Below are 15848 nucleotides of genomic sequence, written 5' to 3'. Positions count from 1 at the left end.
CCCCCCGTTCTTACTAAATCCATGCTTTCCCCCCAGTTCAGCGCCCTGCGGCCCCTCACGCTTTTCCCGCCCCGCCCCACAGTCTCCCTGACCCTGCGCTCTCTCCCTTCCTAACCTTGCCCTTGCCTCTCGGTGCATCCCAGTCCTGGTGGACCCTCCCGGGGAAGGAGTCCCTCAATCTCTGGTATGACTGCACGTGGAACAACGACAACAAAACGTGGGACTGCATTAACGTCAGCGAGAACGGTGAGGGGCGTCGGGGGCCGTCTGCAAGGGGAGGGGTAGCCGCGGTCTCTTCCCAGAACCAAGACTTAGGAACCCTTCAGAGTCTGAGAGGGCAGGTCTGGGCCCCAAAGCTGAGTGAGTGGGGCTGATTGTGACCCACTTCTCAGGGTGGTAGGGGGCGCCATAATCCTGTTCTAAGGACGGTGGGCTAAAGGCCCCCCTCCCTTTTGATTCCAGAAAGAGTGGAGTCACATGCTATAGGTTTAAGGAATGGCGAGAAAGCTCCCAAGATTCTGAGGAGGTAGGGTTATGTTTTCAAGGCTCTAAGGAGAAGAGACTGGTGTTTGGAAAGGATGGCTGGCACCAGTTTGTCTGAGTTCCAAGGGATTGAGCTGGAGCCACATTAAGGTTCTTAAAGAGTGGGGCTAAATCCTTCCAAGGTCCTGAACAAGGCAGTGGTGGTGATGGTGCTGATGCATCTGAGCTAGAAGGGAGTGGCACGTACCCCTCTACGTTTCTGAAAATGAAAGAGTAAATGCTTTTCCCCAAAGAGCGAAGCAAGAAGAACTATTCTCCCCAGTTCTATTCAGGGTTGTCCTGGAGGTAGCCAATGCAACAGGGCAAGAGAAAAGAAAGAAAAGGTGTAAAGCTGGGAGAGGCAGATGTAAAATAATAATAATAATAATAATAATAATAATAATAATACTCTATTCCGGGGGACATGTTCATGTAGAAAAGCCCACAGAATCTTCAAAGCAGCTTCTAGAACTGATAAGGGAATTTAGCATAAGTTCCAGGAATCAAGGTCAATAGAGGTGGTCACCGAACTTGTGGGGCTTTGCACGGGGCGATGAGCCAACAGGTGGAGGTGGTACCCTGAACCTACAGCGACTCCCACCTCTCTCCCCTCCTATTGCAGGCTGGCTCAAGGCGGTTCAGGTCCTCATGGTGCTTTCCCTTATCCTCTGCTGTCTGTCCTTCATCCTGTTCATGTTCCAACTCTACACCATGCGACGAGGAGGGCTCTTCTACGCCACTGGCCTCTGCCAGCTTTGCACCAGTGAGCACCATCCCCGGGGAATGGGAGGGCAGGGAGGGGCACTGTCAGGGTGCTGGGGGCCCTGAGGATGGACCTCTGGTCAAAGACAGCAATTATTGACAGCCCGAGGCCCGCCTGAAGGGCTTCCATGGGCTACCTCTCTGCCCTGGGTGACTTGGTGGTTTCCACTGATTCCGTGGTTTCCAGTCTGTGTCTCCGAGTCATGGGGAGGCTGACACTTAAGAGCTTCGAGGAGCCAGAACTGGGAAGGGCGGTGTGGGTCAATAATTAGATCCAGGGATGGGAGGGCAGACACAGTGGCTAAGTGATACTCCAGGAGAGAACTCTGAATCATAACTGTAGTGGTTTTATAATAGCAGCCAGCTTCTGTTTCTGACTGGACCCACTGTGTATCAGACACTTGAGAAGGGTGTTTATCTGCTTTTCGATTTTTCTGACTTCAGGTGCAAAGACCTAAATTATTACAGTCCTCAGCTTCGGGAATATTACCTTCTTGGTTCCTACAAAGCGCCTGTCGTCTTAAATCACTCTTTGCGTGCTTAGCTCGTAAAAAGGCATAAAAAAAATATTGCTTGAAGGGAGGGAGGGAGGGAGGGATGGGCAGATAGTACCGTCCCATTTTATGGATGAGTAAAGGGCACCCAGGTAGACGAACTAAATTGCCCAAAGCCTGTCTGCAGTAGCCTCGTTGCACGGCATCGAGGGAGCGAACCACAACTCCCAGAAGGCAGCGGTGCTGCGCACCGGCCTTCCCCAGGCTTCTTTGCCCCGTTGCTTGTTGGGAAATGTAGTCTTCTTGCGGGCACTGCGTGACAGCCGCTCCCCGTCTCCCCGCAGGCGTGGCCGTGTTTACAGGCGCGCTGATCTACGCCATTCACGCCAAGGAGATCCTGGCCGAGCGCCCGTCGGGGGGCAGCTTCGGGTACTGCTTCGCCCTGGCTTGGGTGGCCTTCCCCCTCGCCCTAGCCAGCGGCATCATCTACATCCACCTGCGGAAGCGAGAGTGAGAGTCCCGCGTCNTAAAACCGTTTAACCGTCTGCTCTGTCTTTGCTTCCTGCCTGCCTGCCTGCCTCCTCCAGGGACCCAGGTTGCTGGAGCCTGATGTCTCCTTAATGAATTTTTTTTTTAATTTTTTATTTATTTCTGAGAGAGAGAGAGAGACAGCGTGAGCAGAGGAGGGTCAGAGAGAGAGGGAGACACAGAATCCAAAACAGGCTCCAGGCTCCGAGCTGGCTGGCAGCACAGAGCCCGACGCGGGGCTCGAACCCACGAACCTGCGAGATCATGACCTGAGCCGAAGTCGGATGCTCAACCGACTGAGCCACCCAGGCGCCCCCTGATGTCCCCTAAACCGGGGACAGCCCTCCAGCAGCAGCCTTCAGAATCCACAGCGCCCGGCCCCCAGTCCCTCTTAAAGCAAGACACAGGAGTCCGGTGTATCTTTCCCCTTATGCAGACCGGAGGCCCCGGGGCCCTCCCGTCTCAGGATTCCTCCTGAGTCTAGACTTCAAGGCACTTGCGGGGAAGAACCATGACTGTGGATTTCCTGTCCTCTTTCCTTGTAAAAGGGTGTCTTTCTCTCAACCAGGCAGGATGTGTGTTGTTCTAGATTGTTGGTCTCGGCCTCCACCACCACCACCCCTCCATCCCCAACGAAGACACTTTTCTATTTCCCTCTTGGAACTCAGTCTCCTTCCTTATTGGGACAACCCCTCTTCTTTCCCCTCCCGCATCCAATTCTGCCTCTAACCCATACGACACCTTAGTAAAAATTAGCTGCCATCTCCCTCCACCTTCTCCAGGCTCACTCGGCCCCATCAGGAGGCATGTAGGGGCTGGAGGAATGACTGGATTTTACACCCACCGGTGCCCTGGCTGTGCACCTTTGCACAGTGAACAATTTGCACAGCTGCACATGGCTGCCCTATCTCCCTTGTTCATAAGACCCAGTCCTTTGCGGAACCAGGTCTTCTCTAAGATCCTCTTCTGTTACCACAGCTGGTCTATTTCACCAGCTGCAAACCCAGTCTCTCCCTAGGGTGACAGCTTTTTCTGCCTAGGACCCGCCCACGTGCAGTTTTCCCCAAGACCCAGTCTCTTCTTTCAAGGAATCTGATGCTTTCCTTCTCTCCAACCCCTGCAGCAACCCCACTCATCCAGGTTCATTGAACATGATTTATTCCTTTGGGAGAGCGGACGAGGGAGAAATGATAGACCAATAAATATTGCACAGGCCACTGGTGGAAGAAAGATCCAGACCGAGGTAGTTTCTGCAGAAAGGGCGAGGGGCCCGGGCAGGAAAGGCACCTGAGGTTGTTGGGGCCTGAGTGGAAATGCATCTTGGAGTGAGGGTAGTCAGTCGCTGCTTCTGACCCACGGTGCTCTGCCTGACACAAGGCTCCCAACCCCCTCAGCCTGGACAAGCCGATGGACAGTTAGCCAGGCAGCCTGCCTTTTACAGCAGCGTCAATTCATAGAAAAGATCAGGTTTCCTTTAGAAATGCGGATTGGTTTCTTCGCAGCACCGACTGGCAGCCCAGGGTGCACGACAGTGCCCATCAGCTGTCGTCGGCAGTTTGCCAGAGAGGAGGGCTAGCCGGCTCCCACTGGCTGTGGCCTGGGGCCCCGCCTTGATGAACAAGTTGGGCAGTGTGCCCGGAGCGAGCTAAACAGACGATGATCTATGGCCTCGGGAAGGTACTGTTTAACCACGGTGCCCAGTGGTTTGCAGCACTGAACGGCTGTGATTGGCTGACACCCCTCCTCGGCCAAACCGCGTTTGGATGTTTACGGCGGGAGGTGGGACTAAGCGATGGCCCAGCCGCAGAGCCAAAAAGCTTGGATTGGTTGTGCTGGGGGGTGGGGGGGTGCCTAGCAACCGCAGGCTGCCTCAATTGCCGGCTTTGTTTAAGAATACGGTGTAACGGAAGCGATAGCTTGTGGGTAAGTGGAAGTTGGGGAGGGGCAAAGCATCAGCGGCTGTGATTGACAGCTCGGCGGGGAGGAGGCGGGGCTTAGCTCCTAATCAGGCGGCGGGCGGAGGCCGGGCAGTGGTTTCGCTCAGGGCTTGTCGGTGGGTGCGGACCGCGGGGCCTCGGGAATGCCTGTAGGCAATGGGTCTAGTTTGGGGAAACCCGGGGGCGGGTACATCCCGATGCTGGGGGTCAGGGCTTGCAGGTGGGCCATGGCCCGAGCTCCGTTGAAGGTCACGTCACAGCCCGACTGGGCCAGGAGCCAGCTCTCTACCTCGGACTGGAGCCATCGGGAGGTCTCTGCAGTGGAGGGCGGGCGAGAAGCAGGTGTGAGGAGGCGACTGGGGCCTGGAAGGACCGGGAAGGGACAGCAGGGAGGGCGCGGGGCAAGGAATACAAGGGGTCCGGGTTTGGGAGAAGCCTGGGGGTCCGCATGAGGCTGGGGTCCAACTCGGGTTCTCGTCTAGGGACAAGTCAGGGACTCTTGTTCAGGGAAGGGTGGGGGTTCCTGTCAACCTGGGGCTCACAGGGGGAGGGGCACGAGTCTGCTGGAAGGAGCGCTGGGGAAGGTGGGAGCAGAGGAAGGCATGCCACAACAGATTGACGATCCAAGACCCTAATTCGGGAGGTCAGGATGGGGAGGTCGGTGATCCCAGGGAAGGACCAGATCCATCATGGGAAGCTGGGTTTAGGGGTCCCATCGGCAGGCGGAGCGCCGAGGTCACCTGGGATACTGGTCAGACTCACCAGTGGGAGCTGGGAGTACTGGGCCCGCGGTGAGGGGGATGGTGTCTCAATGGGGCGGGGCCACTTGGGACTGGGGAGAGGGGCGGAGTCTTGACCCCGTAGGTCGGATTGGAGTTTGTTTCAGGTGGGGCCACGTCACCTCTGGACCGCGACAGGGTGGGGTGGGGGCGGGGTCCTGGGGCCAAGTCCTACCTTCGGGCGCGCGGCTTGCAGGGCGGGGCAGCCGGCCCAGGAAGCTGTGCGCCAGCAGCGCCTCCTTGGCGTGTTCCTCCTGCGCGCGCAGGGCCAGGGCGCTGAGCAGCTCCGAGTTGTTCGAGGTGCTGCGGTAGTAGAGCATGTGCGCCAGCTCCAGCGCCTGCGCGCTGCGCCGCTGCCCGAACATCTGCGGGCAGGACAGCGCCGCGAGGATTAAGCGGGGCCGCCTGGGACCCCACGCCCCCAGCCATACACTACCCCCCCCAGCCATTCAACTCCGGTATGGTCCTCCCCACGGGCTCCCAGGCCCTCCCCAGACCTATTTGGGTTCAGGGGCCCGGGGCTGGTGCCCAGGTATTTGTATTTTTCACACACACGCACACACACACACGCCCCGTGGGCTCCGAGGCCACCAACCGCTTTTAGCAACCACTTCACCGGTTTGCTTATCTGAGCCACACAGTAATGGACTTGCTCAAGGATTTCCAGACGATTTGAGCTGCAGCCTTGGAACTTTCCTGCTACGATGATTTTTTTTTTTAAGTCCTTATCTTTTAGACACACGCTAAAGCATTTCCAGATGGTATGTCTAGGATTCGCTTCCTAATAACCCGGTGGTGGGAGGGCAGGGGGTGTTTGGGTGAATGGGGATTGGCTGTTGATCATTATAGACTTGGGGATGCCCAGGAGCTCATCAAGGTCTTCTCTTCCCACAGTGGTTTGGACTTTTCCATAATGAAAAGAACGGTTTGCATATGAAATTGTCAAGAAAAGTGTTACCACAAGACAAATACTCGGAGCCTCCCTGGGGGAAAGAAGTCTGGGGCCTCCTCCACACTTTGCCCCCTCCTCACCTGAACCCCATCCCCATCCTTGGTGTCCCCACGGAGGGACATGAGAGCCCATCAGTGCCCTCTGGGGCTCATACTAAACACTCTTCACTTAGGCTCCTTCATTCACGCACAAAATGACTTCAAGACTGCTGGGTCCCCTAGCAGGGCAAGGCCGGGGCCCACCATGAGCCCTTGGCCAAAATCTATGCCCTGGGGGACCGCTCTCAGTGAGCCAGGCTAGATGGAGGAAAGGTTCGGAAAGTCAACACGAGGAATCAGAGGCTCTTGGCACCAAGCCAGGCCCGAGCCGGGCATTTCAACATCAGCTACTATGGAATATTCGTTCACGTTCCAGCCTTTTACTTTTTTTAAATTTTTATTTAAAAAATTTTTAAATTATTGTTTATTTATTTTGAGAGAAAGAGAATGAGTGTGAGGGAGGAAAGGGCAGAGAGAGAGGGGGGGAGACACAGAATCGGAAGCAGGCTCCAGGCTCTGAGTTGTCAGCACAGAGCCCAATGCGGGGCTTGAACCCACGAACCGTGAGATCATGGCCTGAGCTGAAGTCAGACGCTTAACCTGCTGAGCTGCCCGGGCTGCTGTGTTTTAAATAAATGCACGCATTGTCTGCCCATCTTACACTGAGAGTTAGGGAGAAATGCCACCGAAGGCAGCAGAGCAGGGAAATCGCTCAGATGACCTGCAGGGACGGATGACACGGCTGTGGGCGACTGTGCTCGCTCTTCTTCGGAGCCCGGCCCGCACGGGGCACACCCCTGCATTGGAACGAGTTGCCATCTCTCCGGTGGAAGGCGAGAAGCAGGAAGAGCATGTGTTAGGGACCGGCTGGGACGAAACACATTGGGTTTTGTGTCTGTTCCGGCCAAGCTTACGGAGCCGAATTCTCTTACGTTAAGTGAGCAGGTCTCGCCACTCCGTGGCGCCCAGATGAGGCCAGGCCCCTCTCTGGAGAGGACACACCAGCTGCCACCTGGGTGTCCCCTTCGACAGTCACGCCGTGACCGCGGTGCCTCCCCTCACCCACCGCCTGGTGGTCCCCCCACCCTCCAGCCCCGCCTGCATCTGCCCCTCCCAGTCTGTCTCTGCACAGCCCCAGAACTGACCCCGCTCCCTGCTTGCTCACAGCTCTGCCGTGGCTCCCCAGTGCCCTCGGAGAGTCCAAGCCCCCTGGCCCGGGCACTGTGTGGCCCGGCCCCTGGCTTCTCCCGCTCGCCTCCTGCTCTTCCTCTGTGAACTCAGCCCAGGATGAGCCAATTTACCCGGAACATTATCCTGAGCTGCCCTCTCCCTCAGGCCTCAGGGGCCTCAGAAGAAGCCAAGTGACCCCTGGGCTGCTCTTAGAAAACATTCACAGCCTCGATCGTCAAGGTGCAGGGTGGACACTGAGTTCCAGGGATGGGCTGCGGTGTCATAGGGCTCCCACAGGGCCCACTGCGCCCTCCGCTGGGCACCCGACAGTCTGCCCGTGGGCCCCGCATCCCTCCCTCCAGGGAGAGATCTCTCTCTGGGATGCTTGCTTCTCAACAAGCCGCGGCCTGCTCTGGGCTGAGCTGAGGGGGCCCCACCCTGAGCCAGGGTAGGGCGAGAGCCCACAGCCCAAGACGTCTGGGACGGTTCCCTGGAGCCTCTGGGCGGAGGACAAGGGGTGAGCGGGCGAAGGCCAGCTCAGTAGGGGGGAAGGGCATCTGGGTCAGAGGGAACAGCACCTGCAAAGGGAGAGAGGCGGAGGGAGGCAGCAGAGTGGGGGGCAGGAAGGAGGAGCTGGCAGAGTTTGGCGGAGCCGGAGTTCAGAGTTGTGTGGGGAGGAGGCAGGGGAGACGGGGTCCCGGAGGTGGGGCCGTGCGCAAGCACAAGGCCAGCTCTGGGGACCTTGGGGCTGGGGCCAGACAGAGGGAACGAGATGGGGGACAGGGCCTGGGGCAGGAAGGACAGACTGCAGGACAGGGCAGGGCACCCCGCCCCCGCAGGGTGTGACTGGGGGCACAGCGCCCTCTACAGGCAGAGCAGGTATGTGAGAAGCCTCCTTGGAGGAGGGAGCAAAGAGGGAAGTGCCTATGGCAGCCAAATCAGCCTCCCAGGGGTCTGACCTGAGACTTGTCCCTTAGACAGGGACCCGACGGACGGGTTCGGGGACAGGTTCGGGGAGGAAGGCTCCGGAGCTCAGTGGGATGAGGTGTGCGTGGGAGGGGCCTGGGCACGTCCAGGGTGCGGGCAGAGTGAGGGTTTGGAGACTGGGAGAGAAGCCTGCACCAGAGACGGATATCTGGGAGTGACAGACACACAGGAGGGGACAAGCGCACGGGGAGGCGGTGGCTGGAAGGAGGCGTGGAGGGCCCACATTTAAGGGCTGGAGGCTCAGCCCAGAGCGCGGGGAAATCACTTAACGGATGCGTCACATGAACTAGGGAACTGGGTTTTAAACTGGACCCGTCAGAGGGGCACGCGGGGTGGCTTTAGTCCGTTAAGTGTCTGACTCTTGATTTCGGCTCACGTCATGATCTCACGGCTTCATGGGTTCGAGCCCCGCATCAGGCTCTGTGCTGATGGCGAGGAGCCTACTTGGGATTCTCTCTCCTTCTCTCTGTCCCCCCACTGCTGTGCGCGCTCTCTCTCTCTCTCCCTTTCTCTCAAAATAAATAAACTTTAAAAAATAAAATAATAAGTAAATAAATAGGGGCCTCTGAGGTGGGATGGAGGGTCCCCCTGGGGCTGGGACTCTGGGTGCCCCTCCAGACCACTAGATACCCCCCCCAGCCTCCCTGCTGTTGGTCTCACAGCCCCACCCCCTCCTTGGTGGCCACACCCTCTCGTAGCCTACAACTCTTTCACAGCAACTGCTGCCCAGTGGCTAAACCCCAGGGTCCCTGTTCCCGCATTCAAGGCCCTCACCACTCTCTAGGGCCTCACTTCTCCACCTTGGACCCCAGACTCCAGCCCTGGGAGACTCCCCTCCAAGCTGTGCTCGCCCAGCCCCTTTCTCCACCAGGCTCACTCCTCCCCTTTCACAGGGGCACCTGGATGGCTCAGTCGGTTGAGCATCTGACTTCAGCTCAGGTCATGATCTCACGGTTCATGAGTTCGAGCCCTGCACTGCGCTCACTGCTGTCAGCGAGGAGCCTGCTTTGGATCCTCTGTCCCCCTCTCTCTCTGCCCTGCACTCTCTCTCTCCCTCTCAAAAGTAAACAAACTTTTTTTTAAAAACAAAACCTGGGGCGCCTGGGTGGCTCAGTCAGGTGAGCGTCCGGCTTCGGCTCAAGCCATGATCTCGCAGTTCATGGATCCAAGCCCCGCGTCAGGCTCTGTGCTGACAGCTAGCTCAGAGNAAAAAAAAAAATTAAAAAAAAACAAAAACCTTCCCTTAAATCCCGCCTGACCCCTGGTCCTCAGCAGCTCTCCCCACCCCCAGCCCTTCACCCTCCCGGCCAGCATAGCTCGGTTATTATCTGTGGGATTCATTACCATTGTCCTAAGAGCCCACTGGGACAGCTGTAAACAGCGTGCAAACCAATGAACCAGCAAGTGAACGATCAAGTACAGTGGACTCCACACACCAGTCCGCACCCCTGGGGCCAGCGCCAGCCCTGGGGGGATGGGCAGAAGGCAGCCCCTCCCGGCCGACTTAGCCCCCAGACAGCACACAGGGCACAAGTTAGGTTTAGCCCCCACCCAGCCCCTCAGCTACGAATCCTTGGATGGTGAACAACGTGTGAAACTGTATCAGGCAGCCACACATTCACATGCAGCAGAATCAGGAAAGGAGTGTGTTAAAAATTTAGTTTCCTGGGCCGCGGTCCCATCCCCATTCAGTCCATTCGGGCTGGAGCTCAGGAGGCTGCACTGATAAAACAGAAAAAACGGGGCGCCTGGGTGCCTCAGTCGGTTGAGCGTCTGACTTTGGCTCAAGTCATGATCTCATGGTTTGTGAGTTCGAGCCCTGCGTCGGGCTCTGTGCTGACAGCTTAGAGCCTGGAGCCTGCTTCAGATTCTGTGTCTCTCTCTCTGCCCCTCCCCTTCCCGTGTTCTGTCTCTCTCTGTCTCAAAATTAAATAAATGTTAAAAAAAAAAAGAAGACATAACACAGCTCTCCTGGTGATAACGACACCTGGCCAGTCCAATCAGTTAAAATAATAATAATAATAATAATAATAATAATAATGGCTAACTCTCCTATGGTACCTTTCGTACTGTTAGGCTCTGTTCTCAGCACCGCATGTGTATTAATTCATTTAAATCCCTGTTAACAACGCTACGAATTAGTTTCTTGTCACCCCCACTCTCCAGCTGTGGGAGCTGAAGCCCAGAGACGTTAAGCGGCTTGTGCGAGGTCACACAGCTGGAAGACAGAAGAGCTAGATTCAAACTCGGGGGAGTCCGCTTCTAAAGCCACCTCGCCCCATTGGGAAAACACCTCTACGACAGGCTGTGGACACGCCCGCAGGGGTGCGCGGGGGCCGCCCGGAGCTCGGTGGGGCGGCGCACTCACCTTGGAGGCCCGCAGGCCCATGAAGCCGGCGAAGAGGATCAGCAACAGGGAGGTGGCCATCTTGAGGTCCGACAGCACCACCATGCCCACGTTGACGAAGAACACGATGCCCGACACGATGAGTGTGAGGTTGAGCAGGGCGCGCTGCAGGGTGGGCGTCCGCACCTTCAGCTCGGGCAGCAGCTGCTCCAGGCCCTCCAGCGGCGTGTCCTTGAAGCTCTTCAGCACCAGGTGTCCCCGCTTGGTCCGGGCCGCCAGCACCACCCGCTTGAAGTACCTCCTGCGGGCCAAGACGGGGCGGAGGGGGAGTGGGGGGAGGTGAGGTGGTCAAGGCCAGCCCGCAGAGCCCCCTCCAACCCCAGGACGCTCTCTAGCTCTGTAGGAACAGTCGTGCTGCAGGCTGCTTACTCCAAGGCGGTAGGAGAAGAATCAGAACTAAGCTAAGTGCCCAGCGATAGGGCGTCGCCTAAATGACACAATCCCCAGTTACTGGACACATAGATTGCTTCTGGTTTTCGGAGCCTGCCAGAGGAGAGCTGGACAGACTATCTTCTCTTTAGTTATTTTTCACACTCAAACTCTACTTTTATTTATTTATTTAAAAATTTGGGGGGGCACCTGGGTGGCTCAGTCGGTTAAGCGTCTGACTTCGGCTCAGGTCATGATCTCATGGTTCGTGGGTTCAAGCCCCTGCGTCGGGCTCTGTGCTGATGGCTCAGAGCCTGGAGCCTGCTTCAGATTCTGTCTCCCTCTTTCTCTGCCCCTCCCCATTCATGCTCTATCTCTCTCTGTCTCTCAAAAATAAAGAAACATTAAAAACAATTTTTTTTAACGTTTATTGATTTTTGAGAGAGAGAGAGAGAGAGAGCACAAGAGGGGAGGGGCAGCGAGAGGGGGAGACACAGAATCCGAAGCAGGCTCCAGGCTCCGAGCTGTTGGCACAGAACCCAACGCAGGGCTCGAACTCACAAGCCGTGAGATCATGACCTGAGCCGAAGTCGGACACTTCACCGGCGGAGCCCCCCAGGTGCCCCTCAAATTCTACTTGTAACTTCGAGGGCCTGCTATTAAGTTCTGAAAGACAGTCATGGCCTTGGTGGCGCTTATAGTCCAGCACGAGAGACAGATAATTCAAGGCACAGCCTGCGAGTATAAATATCTCCTTGGAACAGATTCCTGGCAGTGGAACTGCTAGTTTAGGGATGTGAGGGTTTTTTTGGTCTTTGGATTTTTTGTTTTGTTTTGTTTTGTTTTGTTTTTTTGGATTCATGACCATATTTGATAAACTGATTTCCAGAAAGTTTGGGTAATTTACAGGCCCAAGAAAAGATCTGGCTCTCCTGACCCTACTCTGTACTTGAATAGCCTCTGTTAAAAATATGATGCGTTCGGGGGGCGCCTGGGTGGCTTAGTCGGTTGAGCGTCCGACTTTCGCTTAGGTCATGATCTCACGGTTCATGGGTTCGAGCCCCGCGTCGGGCTCTGTGCTGACTGCCAGCTCAGAGCCTGGAGCCTGTTTCAGTCTGTGACTCCCTCTCTCTCTGACCCTCCCCTGCTCACGCTCTCTCTCTCTCCTAGAAATAAATAACAAATATTAAAAAAAAAAAAAAATGATGCGTTCGGGCTCTGTGCTGACAGCTCGGAGCCTGGAGCCTGCTTCGAATTCTGTGTCTTCCTCTCTCTCTGCCCCTCCCCTGCTTGTGCCTGCTCTGTCTCTCTCTCTCTCCAAAATAAATAAATATTTTTTAAAAAAATGTTTTTAAATGATGCTCATCAGAATCCTGGCTGCGCCATTGTTTCAGAATGTGGCCTTCCCTTTCTGAGCCTCAGCTTTCCTCACGTGGAAAATGGGGACAAGGGTCACTCCCCTTTCTCTTCCCCTGGGAATGGTAGTTCTTGCTTCCCCCTGGGAAGGAAAGGCAGCGGTTGGAGGATCTCCCCTCCCCCTTTCCTGACTTCCCACCCAGGGCCCAGACCCCCAAATCCAGACACTGACCTGTCGGTCCCCTCTCGACTCTAACCTTGCTCCCTCTCGCTGCAGCTGGGGAACAAGGGCCGCCTCACCTCTCTGCGGGGGGCGACCTCGTGAAGAAGCCACGTTTGGAGCCCACGCTGGACTTACGGGGGAGCTGCCCGACTCGCTGGCCCAGGGCCCAGAACTGCATGTAGATATACTGATCCAGGTTTATTGTCACCTGACAGGGACAAAGGAAGCAGAGGCAGATGAGCATGGGCTGGGTGAGGGCACAGGTTACAGGAATTAGATGCCCTCTTCTCCCAATGATTTCCACCCCTCTCCCGGGCTTATCATCACCCAGTGTCTAGGTAGGGTGGCCATGTATGGTTGCTCGTGTCGTATACTGCACAAGAGCATACTATCTAAGACGGCACCATTTACCTCATAGCCATTTTTATTGCCATAGTTCCGAGAATCTAAGATTCCACGGATTTTAAGATACGACATGTAACATCGTGTAAGCTTAAGGTACACAACACGTGACTTTGATACATTTATATATTGTAATATCATTGTCGAGTGGATGCTCCTTTATTTTATGAAGCAACTGACAAAAAAATTTATGGCCAACTAACACTATGTCACACCAACACTTGTAAGTTATATCCCAATTTCAGGGACGAGAGAATATGACTTTGGTAAAAAGTATACCTTAAAAAAACCATGAAAAGTGGGGGACTTTGGAAGATTATAATCCTTTTATTATCATTTTTTTTTACGTTAAGGGCTGAGCACCTCGTATTGTGTATTATTACAGTTTTCTGGCAGACGGCGATCCAGTCCCCAGTGCTGAGGTCCATTTCTTACCATACTTTTTCCGCAGATGGCAGCGGAATGACTGGGAATTCACCAAGAACGCTACCTGCGCTCCTGCCCTGTGTTCGGCCTAACTCCCGGCAGCCTCTGCGTCCCAAAGGCTCCATCTGTGCCCCGAGGCCTTCTGGGGGGTTGGGTCCTCCTCTGGAAGACAGGCACCCACCTGGACCTCATCCTGAGGGTGGTGCACCACCAGAGCGTAGGCCAGCGTGTCCTCAGACAGCGGCGAGAAGTTGGCCTGGGCCAGAAGGGGCTCCAGGGCCTGGAGCACTTCCTGCTCGTTGGATAGACGCTGTGGGTCCGTGAGCAAGGGCTGGTCGAGGGTCTCCCTGTCGGGGTTGATGGGGTCATACAAGGCCTAAAGAGAGAGTCAGAGAGAAGAAAAACGGGCTAGGGCGCAGCGTGAGGGACAGTCCCTGGCCCCATCCCTCGGAGGACGGGGGGCCCCAGGGCCCGTGCTGGGCCCTCTTCCCACACACCCGAAATAGCCTCGTTCTTCCCCTGGTGATGTGCGTCTCTGTGTATCTGTGCGCGACTCACACCTCCAGCCCAGACCTGTCCTCCAGGATTCTAGACCTGATATCCAGTTCCGGGGCACGAACCTCTGTCCTAGGCCCCTCCCCCAGTAACAGACGGGGAGGTGATACAGAGATGCACAGAGAGAATACGTTTCCCGGCCTCTCAGGCTATGTGTGGCCAGGAGGCGGGCTTCGGCCATAGAATGGGGGTCCACCTTCCCTCTCACTTCTTGCCCCCCTGAACTTCCACTCTTTCCCTTCCTCTGCCAGCTTCAAACACTGCTTTGCCCACGGCTCAGTTTTGACCACGCAGAGACGAAAACGGTGTCCCAAGGAAGGGCACAGCAGCAAGACGGGAGGAACCTGGGTTCTAGAATAATCTGTAGAACCCTGGCCCACTTACCACAGGACCACTAGGTGAGAGAGAAGTAATCCCCCACCGCCTTTAAACCATCCTGCCGTGGGGACTGCTTTGTTACAGCAGCTAAGCCTTTATTTATACCGACTGATGCAAATGATGTCACGGCCCCCCCTCAAATCCAGCAAGCCAAGCCCCCAGGTCACATCCGCCCACCCCCATCTTCCCACAAAAATCCCATTCTGGGGGAGTGTCTGACCCTTGATTTTGGCTCAGGGCAGGATCCCAGAGTTGTGGGATCAAGCTCCGTGTCAGGCTCACACTGAGTGTGGAGCCTATTTAAGATTCTCTCCCTCTCCCTCTGCCCCTCTCCCCTGCTCACATTCTCTCTAAAATTAAAAGTGAACAAACAAATACCGTTCTGGGTTTCCCTTCCCAAACCTCCCTCCGGCCCCCAGCCAGCCTTGGCCTCTACCCTGAGCTCAGAGACTCATATTCAAAGATCTCTTTGACACCCCCATTTGGAAAGGCCACCTTACATCTAACATGGCCCGAGGCGAGGGCTTCCTCTCCTCCTCACCCCTCCCCCAGCCTTCTCCCTTCAGGAGAGGACAGAGCAGAAGAGGAACAGAGAGAGGGAGACACAGAATCCGAATCAGGCTCCAGGCTCCGAGCTGTCAGCACAGAGCCCAACGCAGGGCTCGAACCCACTAGCCACGAGATCATGACCTGAGCCGAAGTCAGAGACTTAACCAACAGAGCCACCCAGGCGCCCCTTCTCTCCCCACTTGCCTGTCGCGCTCCATGAAACTGTCGCACCAAGAGCTCATTTAGACTATAAATAGACCCCAGCCCACTACCCCCTCCCCGCGGTGGCTTCCCCCTGCCCTTAGAATAAATACCGGAATCGGTCCACCGCCTCCAGTCCCTGGCAAACTGGCCTCCACCCCGCGCACCTCATCTCTGCACCCGCCCCTCCCTACCCACCGCGGGAAAACCTGTGGACTGAACGAATGCACGAACAAATGAAGGAGTGAGCGAGTGAACTTCCGGGTGCCTGGCCTATTGACCGGCTCCGGGATGACGTGGGACTTCTGCCGGACTGTCCAGCCAGCCTCACAGGGGAGTCACTGGCCCATAAAACAGGCCCGACTCCGCGGCTCCCAGGAGAGGCGGCCTTAAGGAACAACCCGTCGAGGCCAAGGGCAGGTTTGAACTCCTCGGAGGAGAGGGTCCGCCAGCGGCAGGGGCGGCCCGGGCGCAGGTTTGGGGGTGGGGAGGCCCAGGACCGTGGGAAAGACGCGGCAGGGAGCCGGGGCGGGCCTAGCAAACCCCCGGGGCGACTCCAGCCCGGAGCCCCAGGCCCGTCCAGGTCTGTGCCGGAAGTCCCTCAGGTTCTCAGACTCACGCGGTGACCTTGAGAAATTCCACTTCCGGGACACAGCTGCGGCGCCAGCGGGAGGAAGCCCGGCCCGGAGGAGAGGGAAGCGTGTATTCAGCAGGCATCCTCGGCGACCTGGTTTCTCTCTTCTGGGCACCTCGCCTCCCGAAACCGGAAGCCGCAGGTGACCCCAGCGGCTCCCCTCCCCCACACCGCCAGGC

General features: G+C 56.5%; 2 protein-coding genes across 3 annotated transcripts in view; one reads left to right on the top strand and one right to left on the bottom strand.

Annotated features, from left to right (window-relative positions):
* EMP3 (epithelial membrane protein 3 (MAM blood group)) overlaps positions 1-2298 on the top strand; it is a 3679-nt gene extending 1381 nt beyond the window's left edge. The window contains exons 3-5 of the mRNA XM_077747144.1: positions 134-246; positions 1145-1285; positions 2123-2298. Coding sequence (XP_077603270.1) covers positions 134-246; positions 1145-1285; positions 2123-2292 — 424 coding nt within the window. The 3' untranslated portion in view covers positions 2293-2298. The remainder of the gene's footprint in view (positions 1-133; positions 247-1144; positions 1286-2122) is intronic.
* A 1149-nt stretch (positions 2299-3447) lies between these two features.
* Positions 3448-15848, bottom strand: part of TMEM143 (transmembrane protein 143) — a 25242-nt gene continuing 12841 nt past the window's right edge. The window contains exons 4-8 of one of the 2 annotated variants that reach the window (XM_077747224.1): positions 13534-13728; positions 12602-12732; positions 10538-10817; positions 5198-5387; positions 3448-4558 (exon numbers count right to left, since the gene is read on the bottom strand). In XM_077747224.1, the coding sequence (XP_077603350.1) occupies positions 4347-4558; positions 5198-5387; positions 10538-10817; positions 12602-12732; positions 13534-13728 (1008 nt within the window). In that variant the 3' untranslated portion in view covers positions 3448-4346. The remainder of the gene's footprint in view (positions 4559-5197; positions 5388-10537; positions 10818-12601; positions 12733-13533; positions 13729-15848) is intronic. The other variant, XM_077747225.1, reaches the window with a different exon arrangement.

Source organism: Crocuta crocuta, unplaced genomic scaffold, assembly GCF_008692635.1.
Source record: "Crocuta crocuta isolate KB4526 unplaced genomic scaffold, BGI_CrCroc_1.0 scaffold334, whole genome shotgun sequence".
NCBI lineage: Eukaryota > Metazoa > Chordata > Mammalia > Carnivora > Hyaenidae > Crocuta > Crocuta crocuta.
The sequence above is the reverse complement of the archived record's forward strand: the minus strand, read 5'-3'. Positions and strand labels throughout refer to the sequence as shown.